The sequence below is a fragment of the Cicer arietinum genome, chromosome 6 (assembly GCF_000331145.2).
Source record: "Cicer arietinum cultivar CDC Frontier isolate Library 1 chromosome 6, Cicar.CDCFrontier_v2.0, whole genome shotgun sequence".
Classification (NCBI taxonomy): Eukaryota; Viridiplantae; Streptophyta; class Magnoliopsida; order Fabales; family Fabaceae; genus Cicer; species Cicer arietinum.
Window position 1 is genome coordinate 10,440,731 of NC_021165.2, and position 20,069 is coordinate 10,460,799.

General features: G+C 30.7%; 2 protein-coding genes across 3 annotated transcripts; both read left to right on the forward strand.

Moving 5' to 3' along the window:
• The first annotated feature begins 809 nt into the window (after positions 1 to 809).
• LOC101501198 (kinesin-like protein KIN-12A) lies at positions 810 to 7,826 on the forward strand. Its single transcript, XM_004504332.4, has 16 exons — positions 810 to 1,178; positions 1,856 to 1,993; positions 2,109 to 2,192; positions 2,275 to 2,403; positions 2,500 to 2,559; positions 2,654 to 2,707; positions 2,789 to 2,881; positions 3,126 to 3,221; positions 3,498 to 3,643; positions 4,168 to 4,317; positions 4,401 to 4,530; positions 4,615 to 5,592; positions 5,676 to 5,774; positions 5,857 to 6,009; positions 6,099 to 6,929; positions 7,373 to 7,826. The coding sequence occupies exons 1-16, from the start codon at positions 951 to 953 to the stop codon at positions 7,664 to 7,666; spliced, it is 3,663 nt and encodes a 1,220-aa protein (XP_004504389.1). The 5' UTR covers positions 810 to 950; the 3' UTR covers positions 7,667 to 7,826.
• Positions 7,827 to 12,887: 5,061 nt separating this feature from the next.
• Positions 12,888 to 16,012, forward strand: LOC101501513 (probable amidase At4g34880). 2 transcript variants are annotated; one of them, XM_027335997.2, is made up of 6 exons: positions 12,888 to 13,227; positions 13,309 to 13,475; positions 14,309 to 14,520; positions 14,681 to 14,917; positions 15,193 to 15,385; positions 15,565 to 16,012. In XM_027335997.2, the coding sequence occupies exons 1-6, from the start codon at positions 12,927 to 12,929 to the stop codon at positions 15,931 to 15,933; spliced, it is 1,479 nt and encodes a 492-aa protein (XP_027191798.1). In that variant the 5' UTR covers positions 12,888 to 12,926; the 3' UTR covers positions 15,934 to 16,012. The 2 variants fall into 2 exon arrangements, with proteins under 2 accessions (XP_027191798.1, XP_004504390.1); XM_004504333.4 differs by having other exon boundaries at positions 12,888 to 13,475.
• The last annotated feature ends 4,057 nt before the right edge of the window (positions 16,013 to 20,069 follow it).

Sequence of the window (20,069 nt, forward strand, 5' to 3'; positions counted from 1 at the left end):
TTATTTGATTATTTTTCAGTTTTAATTTTTACTAATATTATTTATTTGTTTGATTTAACTATTTAGTAATGCTAATTGTTTGTATATTTTTTAAATTTGTTACTTTGACGCAATATTAGATAAATAATATTTAATTAATATTTTATATTTGTAATATAGATTAGTTAAAAAATAATTTAATTTAAATCAATTAAATTAAGTTTTTTTTAAAACGACATATAAATTAAAGTGTGAATAGTTTTAATTTTAGATATAATAAATTTATATTTCACAATTTATTTAAACTTCCGCTCAAAACAGTTTAATACATGGATGCATTTCTAAAATACAACCTAATGATTATTTTTCTTAATAGTTTTATTTTTACTCATTATCATTTATTTGTATTTAGATTATTTTGAGGGAATTAGTATTTTATTTAATTTAAAAATTTTAGTTTATAATATCTGAAATAACTTTTTTATACTATAAATTAATTATAATTATAGTAATTTTTAATTTTTATTATAATATTTATATGATTGTCTATAAAGTGTCGGGTGGATAAATATTTTACGTACATATGAATTAAACTATTAAAATAGAATTTGTCTTTGAAGTCAATTTGGATTTTCTTGTTAAAATTGGGATATTGAAAGAAAAAAATATTCAATAACAGTTATTTAATCTCAGAGACTATCAAGAGTTTAGTTATTTTTGTAACCGACCAAAATAGGCCTCGTAATAATGAACAAAAAAAGAGTTTTCTAATCGCAAAAAATTCTCTCCATATTTTCTTTCTATTTTGTCAACAAAAGAATGCTATAATTCAAATTGCAACTCCCAAACGGCTAGTCCCGCTTCCTCTCTCTCTCTAATCCTTTTCCCTTCAAAACTCAAAACCTACTTTCTCTCTCTATAATCAACCGAAGCAACACTGTTCCCGTGGCTTCAAACTGCGATCGATCACGATGAAGAACTTGACGCTGCCAAGAAATGGAATCTTACGGGACAGTCCTTCTTCCTCCGCCAAACCCAAATCCATCCAAAAACACAACAAATTAACACAGGACAAAGAGAACAATCCTCCTCCTTTTAAACCTCCTAAACCTCCTTCTTCCTATCATAACCCTCTCAAGCGCAAGCTCTATTCCCTTCCCGAGGAAACCCTCACTACCTCCTCCGATTCCGGTGTCAAGGTTTTTGTTTCTAATTTCACTCCTTTTTCTCTTCAACAATTAGTGTGATTTTACATTTTACATTTTTCATTGGTATTTTGTGGATGAGAAACTACACATGAAATGTGATAGTTTGTAATGCACTTATTGTTAATATAGTAAACTAATCAAATATATATGGAAATATGAAATTATTTAGTGTATTGTAAGTTGTATTAACCACTATTTGATAAGAGGGTAGAATTGGAAAGATAAAAAGCTACTCCAAAATAGCCATCCCCTTTATCTATTGTGTAAGCTAAATATGGGTTTGTTGATAAACCTTATTCAGTCTTTCATAGTATATATGAGTTATAGGAAGTCTTATATCACATGGAATACAATGATCATGGCTTTTGCAATGAATGGCTTGATCTTTTGCAACCATGCCGGATTGGTGGATGAAGGGGCTACATTGTTTGCTTTGATGATGGTGACTGTCTCGGGTGAAACTTAATGTTAAACATTAGTACGAAGGAGTGTGGTTGATTTGTTGGGTCGAGGGGGAAGACTTAAAGAGGCATATGATATTATAAACTCCGTGCTTTTGCTTCCTGAGAGTTTGTTTGGAGATAGAAAGCAATTAGTGACTTTACATTTTTCTTTCTCTTTTTGTTGTTTCTAATTTTGAATTTATATTATTATTTTCTAATTTTTAGGTTATTGTGAGGATGAAACCACTGTGCAATGACAAGGATGAAGGAGATTCCTTAGTTCAAAAGATTTCAAGTGATTCCTTGTCAATCAACGGTCACAATTTTACATTTGATTCCATTGCTCACATGGATGCTACTCAGGCACGACTTCTCTTTTATTTTACTCATTTGTTTGGTTGTGTTGTGTCTCTCTTGTGATCTCATCGCAATTTAATAATTTATCGATTCATGTGTTGTGCTATTTCTCATTTTCCAGCTAGATATCTTCGAGCTTGTTGGTGTGCCTCTTGTAGAGAATTGTTTGGCAGGGTTCAATAGTTCCGTTTTCGCTTATGGGCAGGTTTATTTCCATTTTTCCCTGCATGATGTTGTTTTTGTTATTCTTGATTATGATTACTAATTTTCAATTTTTTCCCATGTAGACTGGTAGTGGAAAGACCTACACTATGTGGGGTCCTCCCAATGCATTGTCCGCTGAAAATTCAACAATTGATCAACATGGAGGTCTCGCCCCTCGAGTTTTCGAACGACTCTTTGCCCGCATCAATGAAGTTAGCATCAATTTCATGTTCTATTCTCTATTAAATCCTTTGATGACTCTATGGACTTTGCTATGATGTTAATTAATTGTTGTGTTTTCTGTGCAGGAGCAAACTAAGCATTCCGACAAGCAACTCACGTATCAGTGTCACTGTTCTTTTCTCGAGGTTGAACAGAATGACAGTGGATTATTTCTTTCTGTGTTCTCGTTCTGCTTAAACTGTTGTCTAGTCTTTTTGACGTGCAGATTTGTTTTTACAGATATACAATGAGCACATAACTGATCTGTTAGATCCAAATAAAGGAAACTTGCAGGTTAAAACCAAACTATTATAGTTTTTCTTTGCTCATGTTTGACTTGTTTATGCTGGAACTGGTCTTTTGTTGTTTATTCAGATTAGAGAAGATGTCAAATCTGGTATCTATGTTGAGAAACTTACAGAGGAGCGTGTGTATACAGTGAAGGATGTGAATCAGCTTTTGATAAAGGTGTGCTTTATCATATCATATATATATACACAAGTGTTTCCTTTCAGTATGTTGCTAATGTGAAACATCCAACAAAATGTTTATCCATTGTAGAACTAGTGTTAGACTGCTAGTGTTAGACTGCTTTTCTGTAGCATTGTTCTGATTAACCTTCATAACAGTGATTTTTTTCCCTTCTGATTAGCCTTTTATTGTTATATCTTTTATATGTTATTACTATTATCATGTACTTTTCGTTATGCAGGGAATGTTAAACCGAAGAGTAGGCGCAACCAGTGTAAACTCTGAAAGTTCCCGTTCACATACTGTTTTTACTTGTGTCGTTGAATCTCGAAGCAAGGTGATATATTATTATCTTGTGGCCTGAAGATTCTTGAATAATTGTTTTTAACAATATTAGTGAAATTGTATGACGGGTCGTATGCAGATAGTAGAAAGTTCAGACAGTTAGTGAGTTTTAACTAATAAATTTCAGAAGAAACAATGTGCTATCCTGAACTTTTGCTTTTCTCATGTCCTCTTTGCTAAATCAACTGTTCTGAAGACATTTTTCTGTACCACAACATATCTGAAAATAGAAGAGCAATTGATGTAAGTTCATATATTCAATTTGCAGAGTATTGCAGATCGTATGAGCAGAGTTAAAACAAGTAAAATCAATCTTGTTGATTTAGCTGGGTCGGAACGACAGAAACTAACAGGTGCAGCAGGATACCGTCTGAAAGAAGCTGGCAACATTAATAGATCACTTTCACAGCTTGGGTATGTTAACATGCTTATGTATTACATTTTATAGGCAAATCCGTTGTTGCCACTCCAATTACTCATACACTAGTAGTAGCTCCATTTTACATAACCATTGTAGTATGAAATTGAATATTTGAAAATAAAAGTACTTTTTTTTTATGAGGCCTTCCATAGGATTTCTTTGTGGCACACCGTGATAATTTCTCTCTAAATCAATGAGAACCATGTGCAGGTTGTTTATTTCCCTCTCTATTTTTCTATCAAACTCGCTATTTGTATAGCCTTGATAAACATATAGCTGCAAAGGTCGTTCAATACATGTTTTACATCTTTCTATCATTTTATACCAAAATGCTTGCCCACTAATTGAGTTGTTGGCATAGCACATAATTTGCTATAACAATTGCTTGGATAAAATTTCAAGCTGAAAATTTCTATTCCTTGCTGTTTTTATTTCTCGTTCATTGGCTACCAAATTCTACAATCACTTTCCCATAATTCCAAGTGCTTACTGAGGTAAAATTTAAATTGGACTGCAGGAATTTAATTAACATTCTTGCTGAAGTTTCTCAGACAGGAAAGCAACGGCATATACCATATAGAGACTCCAAGTTGACATTTTTATTGCAGGAGTCTCTTGGTGGAAATGCTAAATTAGCATTTGTTTGTGCTATTTCCCCTGCACAAAGGTAGCTATGCAAACAACTGGTGATTACGTTTTCCTCTTTATGTATTATGGAATATGAATTTTTCACACGACTCAGCATTGTAGTTGTAGGAGTGAAACTTTTAGTACATTGAGATTCGCACAACGTGTCAAAGCTATCAAGAACAAAGCAGTTGTAAATGAAGTAATGCATGATGATGTGAACCAATTGCGAGATGTAATACGCCAACTCAGGGTATATCTCTTTGATCAACCTTCTCTTTTTCCTGGCCAGTACATGAAATTTGTTTTGAATAACTTAGACTGTAAAATCAAACAGGATGAGCTGCAGCGAGTTAAAACAAATGGTTACAATCCAAGCGATGGCAGTAGAGGCCATTCAGCAGCTTTGATCCGAAGAAGTTTGAATTTATTGCAGCCTAGCTTCCATTACCCGTTATCACTACCTCATGTTGACGAAGATGGTGATGAGGAGATGGAAATTGACGAGGAAGCTGTTGAGGATCATGCTATAATTCTCGGCAATTCAAGCAGAGATTCTGCTGGTTTTTCTGGCACTAAGGAACACATTGATTTTCATAGTGCTACAGTGAACTGTGATAATGCTGCTAGCCTCAGCAGAGTTAAATGTGATACTGAGCCCATCCTCAAATCCCCAACTCCCGGTGTTTCCCCTACAATCAGCAGCAGCAGAAAAAGTTTGAAGACCTTATCAAAGCTGTCCCCATCTCAGAATAAATGTGATACTGACCCCATCCTCAAATCCCCAACTCCTAGTGTTTCCCCAACAATCAGCAGCAGCAGAAAAAGTTTGAAGACCTTATCAAAGCTGTCCACATCTCAGAATAACCTTCCTAGTGAAAATAACTTATGCACAAAGGTGGACCTAGGCACAAAGACCGTTGATCAGAAAAGCATATCCGATGCTCTGTCTAGTCAGACAGCCCCAAATTTCCTTGGTAAAGCTGAAAATTTAGCATCAAGCATCTGGCCTGGTCTTGAAATTATTGATACCAACCATTGTAGTGCAGCTTTTGGGCAGTCATCGTTGAGGCTTTCATTGAGACCTAAAGATTCAAGGCAAAATTTTCTAGTGGACAAAGTTAATGTGGGAGTACAGATTTCTCTCAACGATAATGCTGGAGAAGATTCTGTTATGTTGACCTGTAATAACTGTATGAGCAGAATGCAGGTTGATGTCAGTAAGATTGACAATAACTCAAACATGCAGTTGGTACCTGTTGATTGCCCTGAGTCTGCTGATAAACCTGATAAACCAAAGAAGCAAGTTCTCAAAGTGAGTGTAAGAACCTCAGATGCATTTTACACTATAACTTAATTTCAATCTACTGATTATAGTGTTTTTCTCTTGTGATATAGGCTGCAGAGAAGGTTTTGGCAGGATCCATAAGGAGAGAAATGGTACTGGAAGAGTTATGTGCAAAGCAGAATTCTGAGATAATGCAGCTCAATCACTTGGTAAGTTTACGTTTGTTTCATAGCAATAATCTGTGGTCATTTTATCATAATCTATAATAACCATGGTCAATCATATTTATAGTTGCAACAGTACAAGCATGAGAGGGAATGCAATGCCATTATAGCACAGACAAGAGAAGGTAAAATTCTGCGCCTTCAGAGCCTTATGGATGGTGTTTTATCCACTGAGGAATTCAAGAACGAAGAGCTAGTGTCCCTTGCACATGAACATGAGGTAAAAATAAGTTCTTTTATGGTTTCCTTTTTCATGATTAGTATATTGGATGCTTAAGACTTACTATAAACGCTATACAACTTTTAAAGGATAACTATGAGCATCATCCAGAAGTTCTGGAGATGAAGATAGAGTTGAAAAGAGTACAAGATGAGCTACAAGAGTATCAGAATTTCTATGATTTTGGGGAGAGGGAAGTATTGATGGAAGAGATATGTAATTTAAGAAACCAGCTTCATTTTCATATAGACTATTCTTCCGCATCCGCAAGAAAGGAATATCCACTGTTGCAGTTGACTCAATCATTTGAACCCAGAATGGCAGCAAACCTCACAGCCATTCCCAATTCAACAGAAGCTAGCACTGAGGCAAATGCAAATCCAGAATCAACTGAAGACAGTGCCAAAGTAAAACTTGAACAGGAAAGAAGTCAATGGACTGAGGCAGAAAGCAGGTGGGTTTCCCTTTGTGAAGAACTGAGAACTGAAGTTGAAGCTAACAGGTCGTTAGCTGAAAAAACGAAGCATGAATTAGATGCAGAGAGGAAGCGTTCCAAGGAACTGAAGGATGCAATGCAAATTGCTATAGAAGGCCATGCGCGAATTTTAGAACATTATGCAGATTTGGAAGAGAAACATATCCAGTTGCTCGAAAGGCATAGAAAGATCCATGATGGAATTGATCATATTAAGAAAGCAGCATCCAGAGCAGCAGTAAGAAGTGCGGAGTCTAAACTCATAAATACCCTTGCAGCAGAAATTTCAGCATTGCAAGCAGAAAGAGAAGAAGAAAGGAGAATCCTAATAAATGAAAATAGAGGGCTTCAGGCTCAACTGAAGGATACTTCTGAAGCAGTGCAAGCTGCAGCTGAGCTTCTTGTGCAGCTTAAAGAAGCAGAAGAAGGCGTCATCACCGCACAGGTGAGAAAATAATGGATGTGCATTTATAATGAATGTTATCAACTGAACCACTTATAGCTTAAGTCATCTTCTCTTCCTTTTCTCCCAACTAAACTAAACTACGCCATCATTTATCCACCTTGTCTGTTTCATTGACAATGTGGCATGTTCCTTATAAAACAAACCCACTCTCTGTATAGAATGAGAAAGGATAATAGCTGTCATTCCGAAGATTGACCATCAGTATGAATTTGGATCACACCTAATAATAGACAGATCTTTGATGATCTTAGGTGTCATCCAAATTCATACGGAAGGCCACACCTTCTAAATGACAGTTATTATTATTTGCTCCAGTTGATGCATGCACACACATAGTTTAACTTAGTGGCGGGGGTGTCTCTTAAAGAGCTGGGTTAGCTCAGTTCACTATTTTTAGGCTGACTCTTCAATGTAATTTGTAGAAGCGGGCAATGGATGCAGAACAGGAAGCTGCAAAGGCCTACAAACAAATCGGTAAACTGAAGAAGAAATATGAGATTGAGATTAGTACGCTTAATGAACTCCTTTCCAAAACACGTTTGCCTATGGAAGCAATACATCCTACTTGTAATGATTTTGTCCTGCCTACTGATGATGACACCAAGTTACAACACAGTGCTAATCAATTTGAGGCAATTTATAATGAAGAAGACAGTGAGCTTGCAAAATTAGAAGAACAATCATGGTTCTCTGGTTATGACAGATGCAACATATAAAAATTAACACTTGTAATTTGTACATAACTGTAATCTTCTAGTTTGTGCTCACTTGTTCATATGATTCCAAGAAATAATTGCATTATTTCATTCTACAAATGAATCTTCCAAATGTCTCTCCTCCTAATGCTAAATCCAACAGTTGTTGGTTAATATATCACTTTTAGAGGATACAAGGTTAGTTTGGTGGTTGAAATGATAAGAAAGGTTAAAAGTTCGATCCCCACTTCTAAAGTTTTACTAAAAATTTCTCACATTAGAGTTATTTATGTTTATGTTTAAGTTTCTTCCTTTTTTTCTTTGTATTTTTATCCAATGTATAAATAAATGAATCCGTCAACGGGTGCAATATCCAATGTATAAATAAATAAATAAATCCGTCAAGGGATGCAAAGGAGGGAGAAAAACTAAGTACTTGCTGGTATATATTATCTATGGATAGGTATTTTTATTTAAATGCATATATGCACCGGCAATAGATTAACAACCAATAATAACTCAATAATTAGATAAATTATATTTAATTTAAAAACTGCACATCATAATAAATTAACGATGTAAGTTGTTTTATACTGTTAGTGTATCTTCTTTAATTTTGTGTAATTTTCTCTTATAAAATAATACCTAATTTGATACATTTTTATCCTCTAACCCTACCATTAATAAACCTCATTAATTTATTTTTATAAACTTTCATTTAAATGCTTCTAATTTTTCTCAGATTATTATGTTTTTATTTATATATTTATTTAATATGACATATATATTACTGTGTTTCCATTTAAACATATGTATGTTTATGTGACGTACATATTCAAGAGAACATGATGTAACACAATATAATAGAAGTTAAATAACTTGATAATTACTAAAGATAGTTATGGATAACTTAATTGGTTGGCTTTGCAAAATTTATTATTTTATATGTACATAAGTAATTTAAGATGGATATCTTTTCAAACATTTTAGACCGATCAAAGTTTTTATTATCTATTATCACTTTTTATCATAAGCATATTGTCAAAACTTAGTATTATTTAATTAATTAAAAAATACAATAAAAGAAAACATTATTTTAGAGAAAATAAATGAACGTGATGATTTAACAACGATAAATGGACAGATGTTGATTTCCTCCAAGGAACTAATATTTAAAATGTGAAGACACTACAAAAATATATGATATAGTTGGGTTAAATAGCATGTGTGGTCACTTAACTTAATTTAGTTAACGTTTTAATTTTTTATATATTTTTTTCTCGATTTGATCTTTCATTTTAATTTTAAGTGACAATTTGATCTATTTAGTTTTAAAACATCTACAATGTTATCCTTTTCTTTTACCAAAATTCAAAAAAATTATCAAAATTTTCAAATAAAACTATAAAATTAATTATATTCTTCAATATAATACAAATTTCATCAAATTCGTAACTCAAATTTTTAAATAAACTCATATTTTCATTCTTAATAAACTCATACTTCCCGGTAGATATCTTCATAATGGACATAATGCCCCTTTTCTTCCGTCACTATATTTTCAATTTAAAAATTCTCTAAATTTTATTGGGAAGTTGATCACCTCTTAGTGGTCTCTAAAAGTGCATTTAAGCCTTATAATTTATTGGATTCACGTTTATGGGTCGCTAAGTTATCGAATTAATACTTCCGGTAGATATCTTCATAATGGACATAATGCCCCTTTTCTCGAGTCACTATATTTTCAATTTAAAAACTCTATGAACTTTTGATTCTCTCAAATCCTACTCAATTCACAATTTTATCAGTCAAATGTACACTAAAACATCACATTTGGATTCATCAACTATTAATCGTGGTGGGAATAGGCTGGACCGAGCTAGACTTTGCTATACCTGAGTCTGGCCTGTCAAAAAATTCAAAGCTTAAGTCTGGCATGTGGCTTGTCATAGACTTAGTCTGGTCTTGATAGAAGTCTAATATTACATGTTAGCCTACTTAAAAGCCTAATTCATTTTAATATTTTTGAATAACTAATCAAACATATTTTTAAATAGATTAACGAATTAATATGTCAATGAAATTAAGTTTTATTTTTGATATTTATCATCACATTTTGAAGAATATGACTTTATGTACATTTTACTTAAATTATATTTTATAATAATACATTTAAATATGTCAAAAAATAAATGAGGTTAATATATGTAAATTACAAAAAGTTGAATATATAATAAAAATATCAAAATTTAATATAATAATTAATGTAGTAAAAAAATATTATTTATATTTATTTAAATAAATCGGTCTAATTGACCTAAAAGACTTATTATGTTACTATAGTCTGACCTTTTTAACTAAATAAGTTTTTTTTTAGAAGCTTTGACCTTGTTTAAAAAAAAAATATATAATCTCACATAGGCTAAACCGTAGACCCCTGTTGGTCGATCTAACTTATTTTCATCCCTAATTATTAATCATCAAGAGGTAAGTTTTGTTTCTCCAGATTTTATTTTATATTTTATTGCTTATGTTTTCATCAAAAGGTAAGTTTTGTTTTCTTCATAAAAAGCAATGATCAGATTTTGTTATTACCGTTGAAAATAATAACTTAGGTGTATCTCAACAACAAACCCAAGCACAATAAAAGAACTATATTTCTTTTATGTGATAGTTTTTCCTAATATCATTTACCATTGGTTCTATAATATCCGATTTCAAATCAGCTCGAGTTTCAAATCAGTCACATGCTCAAGTTTCGATTCGGATGTAGGCTGAAATTTCAAATCAGGTGCAAACTAAGATTTGGATTTAGTTGGAGGCTCAATCATAACTAGAAACATTTAAAACAAATTAAAAACTCTATTATGCAAAAAATAAATCATTCTGGTTTGTAAAAACTACTATGGAATGCATGAATTCGATAGTAATACAAATTTGAAAATATGATCAAGTTTAAAAGTGTATGACGACAATGGCTCCATTTTCTTTATATCAGTGCATTTTCAAGCACAATATTTTCATTCAGAAGACATTTTGTGTAACATATATAGTGTAGTCTGGTACAGACCAATTTGCAGGACTGAATCAGATGCTGCTTATGTTCTTGACACCATTGCAGGTATTGACAAATATGATAAGGCAACAATTGCAGCATCAAAGTATATTCCAAATGGTGGCTAATGGCTATGCTCAATTTCTGAAAAAGATGGACTAAGAGGAAAGAGATTGGGGGTAGTAATATTAAACAATATTGGAAATTACACTTTTTGGCATGAAACTTTCAAGCTGCACCTGAAAATGTTAAGGTATCAAAAGTTATTATGTGACTGAATTCTAATACTTGTAAGGAAGATTTAAAAAGTCTCATTAACTTGTTCCAAATTCTCAGTCGTCACAGTGAAAAAATTGCTCTGGATTTTGAATTCAAATTATCTTTGAATGCAAACCTGAAAGACTTAGTTGCTTCACCAGTGAGAAGCTTGGCAGATGTTATAGCCTTCAACAAAAAACACCAAAAATTGGTGAGTATATATGTGGGAAGGCCCCTTTTGTTTATATAGATGATAAATAATAGCAACTTAATTGTTTATAAAATTTGTAGGAGAAAATGGAGTATAGCCAAGATCTCATGCTGGAAGCTGAAAAGACAAAAGGAATTGGGAAAGCACAGAAACAAGCATTATTTAATATGACAAGATAGTCACAAAATGGGTTTGAGAAACTCATGAAAAGAAAAAAACTTGATTATTATTTCAAGCATGTCAACATATCATGAAAGATCTAGACATGTTAGAGCACCTCCCACTTTAAAGAGTGTCATTGGTTGTGGAGAGAAGTTATAGAGAGAAATAAGTAAGATAAATGAAAGAAGAGAGAAATATAGTAGATTTAAGAATTCATATAGAAATCACTGTATTTAAGACTTACTTTATTTGTGGATAACAAAATTAGCCATGTTTGCTTTTTTCATTGGTAATCAAGAAGGATTTTACGACAAAATGATAAATGTCAAAAGTTTTTATATATATTAACCTACATAATTATATTTTTTAAAACATCAAATTTAAATAAATAAATAAAGACTTAAATATGTTTTTAATCCATATGAATATAACAGTTTTTAATTTTAGTCTCTATAAAAAATTTATTTGGATTTAATTTCTATTATATCAGAAAAATTTATTTTTGATCGTTAACTAAAAAAAAAAGTATTTTTTTAATCTTGTCAACCACTGGTTCCCAAAAGGAAAGCCTAGGAGGGGTGCCACCAATCGGTATGCCAAGATATTTAAATAGCGTATAATTAATAAAATAATGTAAAACTACTAAAGCGTCTTCAACCTAAGAGTCATCAACATTGAAATCAACAAGACTTGTCACACACTATTAAGGTATCATCCGTAAATTGCAAATGTGATACTCTGAAATTATCACCAATCGAATAACCACAAAAAATATATGCGTCAATAGATTCTAAAATTAGAGAATTCAACCATTCTATTGCAATAAAAAAAATAGAGATAAAGCCTATATCCAATTTAAATTCATCAATCAGACAACCATTTACTAACACAGATGTAGCGGGTAGCGGTAACACAATTCAAAATCCAATTCATCTACTTGAGAGTAAAGTTCATTTGAGTCATCATTGCAATCAAATAATTTCAGACGACTAAATCATAGACCTTCTCAAAGTCCACATTAAAAAAGCAACATCTCTTTCTTTAATTTTGTTAATGTCATCCACTAGTTTATTTGTAATTAAAATGTCATCTAAAATTTGACGACCCTAGATAAATGTAGATTGAAGTTCAGAAATCACTAAACATATTACTTTCTTTAACCGATTAACTAACACCTTGAATTATTAGAATACCTCTATTTTTTCTTTTAAAAGATTTTTTAATTTTTTTTCTCTTTACAAATTTTTTTTGCAAATTTTAAGATATATATTTATTAATAAGATGACATTTTTACCTTCTTCATGCATTTAATGTCTTCCAATTTTATATGAAAGAATATTCAAAAATTAAAATAATTATTGAGTTAATCGATTTTGGTTTTGTTTTTTTTATAGAAAGAGGTTAGTTTAATAACTAGAAAGGGAGGGGTTTAGTCCAATACAATCTTTTTGTAATAAAATACAAAATAAATAAAGAGTAGACATCATTTCCATTTTTAAAAATAAATTAGTGTATAAATTTCTAATTAATGTCAAATATTTTATTAAAGTCATAAGAATATTAAGAATAATGGATATTGGGTGGTTTGAAGAGTAATGGAGTCAGCACTTGCTTGCTCTTCCTTCCAATTCCTTTGTATGATAACCCTTTTACTACTTTCATTCCTTTCAATGCAACCAACAACCTCAGCCACTGAATTCTCAATCAAAGAAGCAACCGTGCAAGACATCCAACTAGCTTTCCAAAAAAACCAATTAACATCAAGACAACTTGTTGAATTCTACCTCAACCAAATCAAACTCCAAAACCCAATTCTCAAAGGTGTCTTGGAGGTGAATCCAGATGCACTAACACAAGCAGATGTAGCTGACAAAGAGAGAAAGGATAAAACAGCAGGTTCTCTTTCAAGGTTGCATGGAATACCCATTTTGGTTAAGGATAATATTGCAACTAAGGATAAGTTGAATACCACTGCAGGATCTTTTGCACTTCTTGGATCAGTGGTGCCAAGAGATGCAGGTGTTGTTACCAAGTTAAGAAAAGCTGGAGCTATCATATTAGGGAAGGCCACCTTGAGTGAGTGGGCACATTTTAGGTCTTTTGGAGCTCCTAGTGGTTGGAGTGCCAGAGGTGGACAAGGAAAGGTAATTTACTACTCTCTCTTGATTTCATATGGATTAAGAGAAACAATAAATTAATTCATAAGTGTAACAAATTTATAAGATTGTTGTTATTAACAACTGTTGTAAATGTATAGGGAGATATAATGACTTGACTGATGAAGTATGAGTTAGTTCATTTGTTGGAAAGCATAGGTTATGGAAGTTAGTATCATTAGGGTGGTGTGAACTATGGTCAACCCTTTAACAAAGCATGATTTTAATTTCCCTATCAATTTCATATTTGACTTGGCTAAATGATTCTTGAGTTATGTTAAGAATTGGTAAATGGGATAGTTTAAGGTAGTGGTTCAAGTTATGAGAGGTCAAGACCATTTCCTAGCAATTTGGCCTGTAAGTTTACATTTTTCGTTTCAGATTTGAGGGGGATTTTCTGCTAAATTATGCAGAAAACAGGTTTAGGCATATATTATGTCAAGAATTGAAAAAATATGGAGTGGAAAGGAAGGAGGAGATAAGTACTTAATCCTTGAAATTGCTTTGGTTGTTATGGAAATGAAATAAGCTTATGTGGGAGATCTATTACTCATGCTTTGGCTTTTATATAGTATAATAGAGTAGATAGATAGTAGATTTTTTTGTCGAAAGCAACCACCGTTCAATTTTTAACATTCTACATCCGTATGCCATAGTTCATTATTCCTAAAAAACATCGCCTCTTAGTAGCTCTCAAATAAAATTAGTCACTAATTGTAAGTAAATCTTTTTGGAGGCCTAAAGTTTTCTCATTGGAACTTTTAGTATGAATGATTCTAGAAAATGAGGAGGAGTTCACACACATGCTTTGTGTTGTGCAGAATCCATACACATTGGGTGAACCCTGTGGATCAAGTAGTGGATCAGCAATATCAGTAGCAGCAAATTTGGTGACCGTTTCACTTGGTACTGAAACCGACGGCTCCATTTTATGCCCTTCAAGTTATAACTCAGTTGTAGGCATCAAACCAACAGTTGGTCTCACTAGTAGAGCAGGTGTAGTTCCAATCAGCCCAAGGCAAGACACTGTTGGGTAAGCAAGCCTATATATGGAAAATTGGCGACGCCTCCTCCATTTTCTTTACATCAACACGCCCTTGCATTTGCAAGCACAACTTTCCCTGTCAAATGGCATTTTGCTATAAATCTGACTATAATGAATGTGTGAACATTGATTGTGTGGTTTTGTGTAGGCCAATTTGCAGGACTGTATCAGATGCTGTTTATGTTCTTGAAACCATAGCAGGTGTTGACACTTTTGATAAGGCAACAATTGAAGCATCAAAGTATATCCCAAAAGGCGGCTATGCTCAATATCTGAAGAAAGATGGACTAAGAGGAAAGAGATTAGGAATAGTGAGACAATACTATGATTTTCAAGACGGGACTTTTCTGAACGAAACTTTCAAGCTACATCTAGAAACATTAAGGTAACTAGAGTCTAAAGCTATTATTTGTCAAGTACTTATTATCAGAAATATAAAAGTTAGTTAGTGATTGTTATTGGTAGTTGATCATTCACAAACTCTATATATAGAGCACTATGTATTCACTTTAATTATCTTATATCAATCAACATGATTCCTCATAAAATTTACCTCATCATCAATATACATATGCTCTCTAATCTCTGATGTGTATGATCTATTTATACTGCTAATGCTGCTTAACTCTAATTATACTGCTAATGCTGCTTTAAAATCAGGCAAAGAGGCGCAGTTTTGGTTGACAATTTGAAGATCGAAAACATTGATGAAATTATGAGTGATGGAAGTGAAGAAATTGCTTTGAGTTTTGAATTCAAATTATCCTTGAATTCATACCTAAAAGACTTGGTTGCTTCACCAGTGAAAAGCTTGGCAGATGTGATAGCCTTTAACGAGAAAAACTCGAAATTGGTGAGTATACAAAACTCAAAATTGGTAATGTGTATGGTCTATAGCAAAAAGAGTACTAGGCACATCAACTTTTCCAATATTCTTTTTGCTTATATTTCATTCCAAAGGGAGTATGAGACAAATCCACTTTTGTTTATACCGATCGTGATAGTATCTTAATTGTTTTATAAAAATTGTAGGAGAAACTTGAGTATGGCCAAGATGTCATGCTGCAAGCTGAGAAGACAAACGGAATTGGAAAAGCAGAGAAACAGGCATTATTGAACATGACAAGATTGTCAAAAAATGGGTTTGAGAAACTCATGAAAAGAAAAAAACTTGATGCTGTGGTAACACCTTTTTCATCCTTTAGTAACATACTTGCTATTGGAGGTTATCCTGGAGTGAGTGTTCCAGCAGGATATGAAAAGAATGAGCCATTTGGAATTTGCTTTGGAGGTTTGAAAGGGTCAGAGCCAAAGTTGATTGAAATTGCTTATTCATTTGAGCAAGCTACTTTGATCAGAAAACCACCTCCCATTAGGAAGTTTGGAGTAGTAATGGTTTAGAGTTAAAAATAAAATGTGTTTGAAATAAAACTTTGTTTCAAGTCCTTAACATAGAATTATAATTTTCATTTCACTTTTACTTGGTGCTTTATAATGGTTAGGAATAAATTTGATAATGGTTTAAAATAGTCAAACAAACATATACTACTTTTCATACAGAATGATTTTATACACTCAACATCATGTTTAGGTGTGTCTAATGTGAGTTTAAGCATTCACTTGTAAAAGTTATTAATACATCTAGGAGTATGTCAGGCCACCTAATAAAAAGGTTTTGGCAAAATTTTTAAGTATTTTGACAGTTCATTGAGCTATCAATGATAGATGGAAATTATTCACAAGTTAGTTACATTGTTGCTTTATATAGGCAATGTGAAAATAACCAACTCTAACTAACTTGGTGAGGACTACCTCTAAGGCTCTAACTAACTTTGGGTTTGTTATTGTTTTTAAATTTCTTTTTAAGTGTTTATCTTTTTAGTTATAATTTTTTTAAAAGAGAATTCTAAAAATAAAGCTTTAAATGAGAAAATTGGTTTAAATAGCTTATCATAAAAATCATTTTTAAGTATTTTATCTTTTTGTTATAATTATTTTAAAATCAATAGTTTTTTTGAATCCACTATAGCATACTTTATGGTGGACCATCTTATATCAGTACTTTAAATTTGTTTAAAACTCTAATATCGACAAATGTTATCTCATGCAAGTAGAAGGTTCAGGATCCTCCTACAATATCATAATAAACTTATGATTGATTATTATGTACGTACAATATTTACATTTGATTTGCTATTCAATGGTTGACATAATTCATTTTACTCTCTAAAGTGAGTTGATCACTTTAGATAAGTTGGATCCATTTGATATTTGTTTGATAAAACAAAAAAAAAAAAATACGTATCTCTCAATTAAGTCATCATTTGAATTGTAAGCCGACAATAAAGATCATGAACTTTTGCTTGTGAAGACTGTCACTAACTATCTTGTGAATTTTTACGTATTAAACTATTGTGAACTATATGTTGTTTTAATCCATAAAGTTAGTGGTGTAAGAACCAAACCAAACCAATGATCCAATGAACCCAAAGATCCAAACCAATTGGTTCGATTTTTTCCTTGTTTGAGTCTAAACCAAACAAACCAAACCAATCAAGTCCAATATCTATTGGTTCGAGTATCGATTTTACATCATTCAAAATCGATCATCCAAAACTCAAACCAAACAATTATATTTTATTATTATATCTTTTATTTCACACTTTATCCACACATTTGTCTTTAAAAAAAATGTTGCATTCATAATTTTTTTATAATTGTATATTATATTTTTTCATTGTAGTTTATATATTTATTTTAATTGTATAAAAAATCTATAATATTTAAATAAAATTAATTTATTTTTAATTTTTTAAAATAAAATTTTAAAATATCAATCTAATCAAACCAAACCAACCTATTTTTTAATGGTTTAGTTTAGTTCAAATTTCATAAATAAAAATTATCAAAACCAAATCATACTACTTGTTTCGAATTTATTTTCTTCCAAAATCTGATCCGTTAAATTCCTAAGTGAAACACTCATCCACATTGGTTGTAAAGTGCAATTTAATCTTCAACATAACTAACACAACCGAATTAATTTGTTGGAGTGGATCTTTTATATAATTGTTCTCAGGAAAAATACGATTATAGAAAAATGTAATTTTATGAAATTAGAATTTTTTAACAATTATTAGTTTCATTAAGTGATTATATATAATTTTAAAATGAGTTATGATTATAAGTTATTTTTAAATTAAAATAATAAAGTTGAAAAATAATTTTGAAATGTCTATTGAAATATGATATGAATGTTTAAAGTGCGACATGATTTTTGGTATATTTAAGTATAAATTTTATATATATATTTCTTTCGAAATGAATTATATAAATAAAAATAGACTAAAATATTTAAAACAATATATATTGACCACATTTAATCTATCAATCTCGATAAAATTTTAATTTTATTCTCTAAATTATCTTTCATGGTCAACAAAATAGATTATTAAAAATTAAAAAAATAAATAAATTAAACGAAAGATAATTTAAAATACTATGATTCATAAATATAGTCTAATTTTATTGAAAATAAAGTAGTGTTGGAATTTCTTGACGAAGTGTTTTGAAGTCCATGTAATTATGTCTACAACTTATAAACTTATAAGTAGTAGCGGATCTTGCACAAGACATCGAGGGGAGCTGAAGAGCGACAAATATTAATTAAAATATTATAATTGAAATTATTAAAAGTCATATAGTTTTTTTTTTTTAGAGTTTAACACAATTCATATATAGTAGACAAGTTGGAAAAGTTAGAATTACAATTTTCACAAGTCACACAAGTTTTTAGAACTTCACACAATTCAATCAAATAAAATATATCAATTGTACGATTTTTATCTTTATCGAAAATTTTCTTCTTGAAAAATGATTTTCTTATGTTTAAACATCGCACAATTCAATCAAATAAAATATATCAATTGTACAATTTTTATCTTTATCGAAAATTTTCTTCTTGAAAAATGATTTTCTTATATTTAAACATCGCGTCACTCCTAAAAAAATACATATATTAATTAAAACAATTCACAATTCAAAAATAGTATCACGTTATATCATATATCAATGATTAGCATGTAATAGTTTGCTAATAAATAATAGTTAAGTTGCTAACTAAGCTGGTAGAGTATGTTTGTTTGAGATGAGTTAATTTATCATTCGATACTAAGTAGGTTATCTATATATAAATAGTTTGTTGTATTAATTTTATTATATTTAATTAATACGAATTATGAGAGAATGAGAACAAATTAAATAAGGATGTGAAAGAAGAGAGGTACATTGGTAAAGACGTGTTCTTAAATCATCGACAATGATGAGCTGCTTTTTTAACAAGTATAGTATTATATAAGCATTTATATTCTAGAGAAAGAAAAATAAGTGTTTTTAAAGATTAATGTTTTATATTCACTTTTTTTGCATTTTTTATATATTAGATTTATGTTTTCGATAAAAAAAATCTTTTAATAAATTTTTATTTTAAAAAATGATTTTAATGATGTGTTTGATTAGAGAAAAAGATAGTAAAAATAAAATTGAAAGTTCAATTTCGAATATCATTTCATAGATTGGTTTGTTAAAAAAAATAATAATAAAACACACTTTGAAAATGATTTCATCCAAAATTAGAGAGAATTTATAATAAAAAAATCAATAAATTCAATTACTCTCATTTTTATAAATAGATGTTTTATGTAGTTTTTATATATATATTTTTTCTTTCTCTCACTTTTTATTTACTTTCACTCATAGTACATAACTAAAAACTCGTTTTACTTTCCACTCACTTCTTACTAATTTATTCATTCAACATTATTTCTACTTACTCTCTCTTCTTTTATCTTTTTATTCTCATTCAAACAAAGCATATAACATTCGTTAGGCCGATTCGTTGTTTATTATTGACTCACCATCTTAATTGAGTCGATTAGATCCGAGTTATAATTTTAGGTAGGCATGAGTTGAAAGTTGAAACGTCATATTTCGTGTGGGTCCCTATTTTCCTTTGGTTTCGTTTCATATAGCATCTTGGTGTTATTTTGGACCAGAGTATACCAACAACTAGTAAATGAGTAGTAAGTAGGTAAAGTCCAATGAGAGAGAAAATAACATACTTAAAAAATAGAAAAAATCAAACGGATGGTGAAGTTGAGTTGATAGAAAGCAATTATACTTTGAAAGAAAAATATACTTCAACCCACATTTCACACAATATTTGATATCATATACGTACGTACTCTTGGACGTATATATATAATGAATAATATTTTTTTCAATTTTTATTTTTATGATTGAAACATTCTTTTGATATATATATATATATGATTAATAATTTTGAATCATTTATTAATCACTAAAATATAAATTATTTTATTTAATATATATCTTATTAATTATTAAAGTGAAAGTTATCGACCATTTTTAAATAATGTGACTCAGTAGTTATTGTCATATATTTTAATAGTTTAAGAAATATATGTTTAAAAGTTAGTTAATGATATACATTTTAGCGATTATAAAGTAAAAGTTTT

Bases quoted from the DNA above. Each gene is read 5' to 3' on its own strand.
- LOC101501198 (XM_004504332.4), top strand. From the start codon at position 951: ATGAAGAACTTGACGCTGCCAAGAAATGGAATCTTACGGGACAGTCCT. The intron at 2,708-2,788 runs GTTAAAACCAAA...TTGTTTATTCAG, and splicing joins CAAATAAAGGAAACTTGCAG to ATTAGAGAAGATGTCAAATC. The intron at 4,318-4,400 runs GTAGCTATGCAA...TCAGCATTGTAG, and splicing joins GCTATTTCCCCTGCACAAAG to TTGTAGGAGTGAAACTTTTA.
- LOC101501513 (XM_004504333.4), top strand. From the start codon at position 12,927: ATGGAGTCAGCACTTGCTTGCTCTTCCTTCCAATTCCTTTGTATGATA. The intron at 13,476-14,308 runs GTAATTTACTAC...TGTGTTGTGCAG, and splicing joins CCAGAGGTGGACAAGGAAAG to AATCCATACACATTGGGTGA. The intron at 15,386-15,564 runs GTGAGTATACAA...TAAAAATTGTAG, and splicing joins ACGAGAAAAACTCGAAATTG to GAGAAACTTGAGTATGGCCA.